At 46.2% G+C, this 6,000-nt stretch overlaps 1 protein-coding gene across 1 annotated transcript in view; it reads right to left on the bottom strand.

The window, feature by feature from the left end:
• lamb2 (laminin, beta 2 (laminin S)) overlaps positions 1-3,808 on the bottom strand; it is a 50,473-nt gene extending 46,665 nt beyond the window's left edge. Inside the window, exons 1-2 of the mRNA XM_070968747.1 lie at positions 3,725-3,808; positions 3,323-3,379 (exon numbers count right to left, since the gene is read on the bottom strand). Of these exons, the coding sequence (XP_070824848.1) occupies positions 3,323-3,353 (31 nt within the window). The 5' untranslated portion in view covers positions 3,354-3,379; positions 3,725-3,808. The remainder of the gene's footprint in view (positions 1-3,322; positions 3,380-3,724) is intronic.
• Positions 3,809-6,000: the final 2,192 nt, after the last annotated feature.

Genomic DNA, 6,000 nt, shown 5'->3' on the forward strand with positions numbered 1-6,000 from the left:
CTCCTCCTCTATCTCCACCTCCTCTTTTCACCCAGAAAAGCCCCTGCCAACAGGACGGGGAAACCTAACTCACCGTCCTTTCATAGAAACAAACCTGTTCTCTCCCCCCCCCACCCCACCCCTTCCCCCTGTCTTTCTCTCCCTCTTTTCTCTTTGTCCTGATTCTTTCAACCCCCCCTCCCTAATTTTTCTGCCTCTCTCCCTCACTGTCTCTAGTGCTGGTGGTTAGTAGGCTTTACTGCACCATTGTTCTGGTATCCTCACATTTCCGGAGGCTGTCGCTTACAAAGGCTTCGGGAACACACTCTCTCACTCCCACTGCCTAATGGCAGCCCTCACCTGCCCACACACGCACACATCTGAGGAGAACGTCAGCGCTTCCACACAACGTCATTCCTCCACACACACAAACCTCTAAGAAAGGTGAATTACAGAGGATTTACGGACTCAATCCTTGTTCATGTGAAGTTTTCCTTCCTTGCTTTCTTCCCAACTCCTTCCATCCTCCATGCCTTCGCCTCTTCCAAAATAATGAGCTGCTCCCTCCCTCCCTCCCTCCCTCCCTCCCTCCTTCCCTGCGCTGAACTTAATCACATCGTTTCATGAAAAGTAATTTTCTAAATTACATTCAAAAGCAATTACTGATAAGAAAAGTTATATAATCATGCTTTAAAAAAAAGGAGAGTGCTGTTTTCTGATAAGGTTTTTTCTTGTCATAAAATACGCTTTAGAAAATTTGCACACACACACACACACGGAGATACACGCACACACGACCAGCTTCCTTCAGGTCCTCCTTCCACCCCCACAGGCCAGAGAAGAAGAATAGAAATAGAAAGTGAAAAGAAGAAGAGGGGAGAGGAGGCACCGCTGGTTCTTTTGTCCCTCTGATCAGCCTTTCATTCCCTCTTTCTCTCACACACACACTTTCATGCACACACCAATTAACCCCGTCTCTGACCTGGGGGTTTGGACACGACCCTTGACCTTGGAGCATGTGCTCAGCGGCGTCAGGGGTCTGAACGGACAGCTCCCTGTTTCTAACGACAGCGTGTGGAGTTCGCAGACACACACAGACACACTTGTTCACCTTTACGCTCTGGAACACATCCTCGCTTCACGTTTCCTCCTGTGATTTTCCTCTAATACATTCTCAGCCTTTTACTTCTTTCCTCTCCAGGCACTGCAATCATTCACACCACTCAGAGGTGCTACAGATGACCCTCTCCTCTCACTCGGTCTCTTTACTTCTCGGGGTCACTGTATATACGCTTTTTTTGTTTTTTTTGGAGATGGATGGGCTTCTGGGTTCAGTGCTGATGAACAAGATGAGGTTTGGAAAGAGATAAAACCAGATCTAGCGACAAGGACTTGTTCATATAACCACCATTAAGCATCAATGTGAGACATCGCCAAACCCCAAAACATAATACTGTTAGTCTGGAACTCATCACATTCTGATTTATTATTTTAAAAATGGCTGAACTGGATGCTTGCATCTCTTTATCTCATCTATCCAATCTATCTATCTTTTCAGTGCCCAGCCCATCATCATCTTCCTTTAAAGGATGGATTCATATATTTCCAGGTCTGTCTTAAAACAATAGCCATACGCTCCGCTGTACACTGGAGCTCCTCTCAGAGTACAGACTGGTGTACTTCTGCTGTTCCTGCCGTTCATACTAGCAGAAAAGCCACTCAGGGGAAGTGATGGAGAACAAAATGCTGGAGTTCAGTTCAAAGCTAATATGAGCCCTTGAGAACTTGACTTTGACTCACATTTCTCTATAACATGAAACACTAATGACTTAACAAGAAACAGTGAAAGACAACCTGGTTAGGTACTAAAAGTTTCACAGTCAAAAACTCAGCTGACCTGCGTCATCAGGACCGTGTGGCTGTGGTTTGATGCTGCATCCTGATGAGCACACACGTCTGTGACATCGGCGCCCTGCAGGCCAAAGCACTGACAGTGATCTACAACTGTTCACTGACAAATACAGATGGAAAATACATCCTAAAAACTTTTTGAAACTTTGCATGTATACAAAAAAAACTTCTCTAACCAGAATCAGAATCAGAAACAGCTTTATTGCCAAGTACGATTTTACACATACGAGGAATTTGTTTTGGTGAAGTTGGTGCGTGACACGTCTACTGGGAGAAAATGGCTTGTTTTTGTAGATCCCATCACTTGTTAAGAACCTGTTCTTAAGTGTATTTTGTGACTCTACTGTGTCTTTCCCTGTGAAGGAAACATCTGCCGAGGTTGCTGTGTGTCCTGAAAGCTACCTCTGAGCTTCGGCAGCCGTCACAAAGAGCTGCAGTCAGATCAGTGTGGGTGTCTGAGGGGACACCCTGGGTGCTAACAGCAGGCGCTAATAGACTTTAACAGGAGCAATCAGCCCATTGTCTTCAGCTCCAGTGAACAATGCATTTACGCAGATGAATCTTCAGCTCGCTGATAATACTGAGGGCTGCAGGTGTCACACACACACACACACACACACACACACAACCATGCATAAACACATCCATACACATGCAGGAATGGACACACAGGCACCCAGAAGGCTCTGGAGCAGCGCAGGAGGTGTAGGTGTGGAGTGGGTGTCTCTATTTGCGGATTCAGCTGGGCTGTTTTAGGAGGACCATAAACAGAGCGACACCACCCACAGAGAGAGGCCGACAGACAGACAGAGAGAGACAGGGACGACCCCCGAGACCCGGAGGGCACCAGGGGCCCTAAAAAAGAAACATCAACCATCTTATCTCAGTGCAGGGAGATGCGGGGGCCGACACTTTTCTCTGCGGTGTTAAACTGCTGTCTGCTGAATGCTGATGGCGAATATGTTACTAAAAGTCTGCTCTGGGCGTTCATGTGATGAACAAAGAGACACATTCGATGTTTGTGCTTCAGTGAATGTCTTTATGAAATGTTTAGCCTCGGCTTGGCCTCTCCAGCCTGCTCACCGTGTTAAATACATGAAACTGTGAGGGCAGCTTTGAACAGGAAAAAAGCTGATTTCTTATCCTGTGTTAAAATCCTTTTTGTCGTGAATAGAAGTGAACATTTCTGCCAGTGAGCTGAGATAAAAAAAAGAAAAGAAACGTTTTTGTCACTTGAGGGTTCAGAGCGCTCAGCCCATCACCAAGAAGAGAGCTCAGCAGACTAAACATGAATCCATAGCTCCATACTTTCCAGAGACTAATCAAAGAAAGCCCAGTGACCTGCAGACAGCCTGCGCAGCCGCGCACTGAACCGCTTCTGGAGATTTGTTGTGGAGCAGAAAACACGGACTGACTGGTACAGCGTACTTACGGCAGACGAGCGTCAGCAGGGAGGCTCGCATCTCGGAGCGCACGTCAAGACGACGACCTGTGGAGGACAGAAGTTTGTAATGAAGCAAACAGAGAAAAACTCCTCAGAGGAGTGAAACAAGCACCGAGCTGATGAATATGAAATATCGCAGCGAGAGCTTGGCTTTCATTTTTCAAGTTGGAGGTCCCCAGAGCATAGGGGACAGGGGACATCAGGGACAGCTGAGAGTTGATTTATCGCCTGTTTTCATTTTATTCACTGTTTCCACGATACAGAAATGTGTGCATGTTATAAAAAGCAGCGCTCCTCTCAGACAGGACTCCTCAAAACTGTGTTCATGTGTCTGGGGGTCCTTTCATTTAAAAAGTTAGTCCGTTAATGACAAAGCGAGGCGACACTCACCGCTTCGGTCCTGGTTCAGATGTTCGCCTCTGTTTACGGGTCCAGTCTCCCTCTCGGTCCACTTGCTGCGGGGTCGCCGGACAGATGCGGGGCTGTGCGGCGTTGCTGCGATGAGAAGTCCTCAACTCCTGCGCCTCTGCGCCGGAAACTACGGGCCGGACTCACGGAGCGGAGGGTGGGCGCGAGCTGCGGGGCCGACAGGCGGTGCTGCTGACGAAATGGTCGCAGGTTCGAATCCCGCTGAGGGCAAAGAGGGCTTTAGTATAAACAAAGAATACCTCTTTACCCAGTTGTTTTTAAAATGCAGTTATTTTTTGCTTTTCTTAGTTCCATGTAGCACAACAATAAAAGCACGTGTTACTTGACCAAACTTCTTAAACAACGAGTCTCTAGGCTCCAGTGTCCACATTAAAGTGAAATAGAGAAATGTAAACATTAAGTAACGCATCTGCTGATGTACATAAGCAATGTGTAAAACCCCCCAAAACTAAAATATTTTACATATAACACCATATTATAATGTAATATTCCTATGTGAAACACTGAACATGTTTATGCAAGAGTGACGAATGAAGTGTCAATTTATACAGCACCTTGTTACTTAAAAAAAAAAGGGGGGGGGGGGGCATATTTTCAAGACTGGGTGTCAACCATGGCTGTCATACATGGAGAGTTTCTTACGGAAACCTGCTGCAGCGTGAAGAAAACTAGCCAGGTCATGTTATTATGAAGCTGAGTAAATATAAAGCAGGCTATGAGCTATATGGACTCCTAGCTCACAGGCTCACTCTGCCATGTCTGTGTAACACCATCTTATCACGTTTCATTCACTAATATATTGTAGTGAGATAAAAACAGTGTTGCACAACACACAGTGAAGACATGTGAACAGAGTTTTTAGAGAGTAAATGAGATTTTTGGTTTGAAAGGCTGCTTCCTCCACACGCTTTCCTCCACAGAGCCAGCGCATGTTTTCGGACGAGCCGCAGTCTGTGTCTGGGAGCAGGAATGCGCGCTCCCTGCTGGACGGATTAGATTCCCTTTGATTGCACCCAATGAGCGCGCACAGATCCCAGATCCCCCGCCTGCCTGCTCAACCTCAAAACATCAGCTTCATCCAGGTGGTTGGGACGATCTCCTTAGGACGTCTCTGCAGTGGGAAACAAAGATGGAGCTTCAAATTGATCGGATGAATTCATCTCCTTCAGTTTTTGACTGAACATGGGAAATGTTCAATCTGTCACATTCTCAAGTACATTTAATCATATCAGGTCTCTGCTGTGCTTCCCTCTCTGAGACGGCGTGTCTGCAGGTGTTTGAGCCTCTGCTGAATAAAGCCTGCTGTAAATCTCTGTCATATTGCACATTCTCTGTGCGGCTGGAGGACAGCCTCTCTTTGTTAGAGCCCAGGATTCAGTGCCAGCAGCCAGCAGAGAACAGCACAGCTCCCTCACCCTGACAACAGGAGGGGGATGAATGGAGGTAGACAGAGTGAATGAATCATGGGTAGCAAATGGTGAACTACAGGTAAATGGCAAAGGAACCTGTGGATGAACAGAGCTCAGTATCCCTGCAGGGACCCTGCACCTCCACCCACGTGTTTTCAGCTGAGGTGTGGTTGCTGTAATCAGCCTACATACTAACAAGAAAGTCAACAAGTAAGTTTACTTAAATATTTTACTTAAGAACAGTTTTAAAGAATCAGATGAGACCCATTTTCATTTACTTTATATTTTGATTATTATTATTATTTTTTATTTTTTACCTAAAAACACATCATGATAGTGTGTGTGTGTGTGTGTGTGTGTGTGTGTGTGTGTGTGTGTGTGTGTGTGTGTGTGTGTGTGTGTGTGTGTGTGTGTGCCCATGTCGCCTTACTTGTGGGGACAAAATGCAGCTCCCCATAATATAAATGATTACATTTTAGGGTGACGACTTGGGTTAAGGTTAGTAGTTATGGTTTGGGGAAGTCTCCAGGAAATGAATGTCAGTGTGTGTGTGTGTGTGTGTGTGTGTGTGTGTGTGTGTGTGTGTGTGTGTGTGTGTGTGTGTGTGTGTGTGTGTGTGTGTGCTTTGAAATGTGGATAGGAGGGAGCGGCTCTCCATGCTCTGAGAGGTAAAGACAGCACAGCTGAGGGCTGAAGACAGGCACAGAGAACACTCTTATTGAGTTTATGGCGCCCCCTTGTGACAAGGAATTAAAACAATATGTAATATACACAGAAAACATGCTAGTGTAAATACTGTGCACACATTCACACACAAACAGACACATA

This window comes from Chaetodon trifascialis, chromosome 8 (assembly GCF_039877785.1).
Source record: "Chaetodon trifascialis isolate fChaTrf1 chromosome 8, fChaTrf1.hap1, whole genome shotgun sequence".
Lineage (NCBI taxonomy): Eukaryota > Metazoa > Chordata > Actinopteri > Chaetodontiformes > Chaetodontidae > Chaetodon > Chaetodon trifascialis.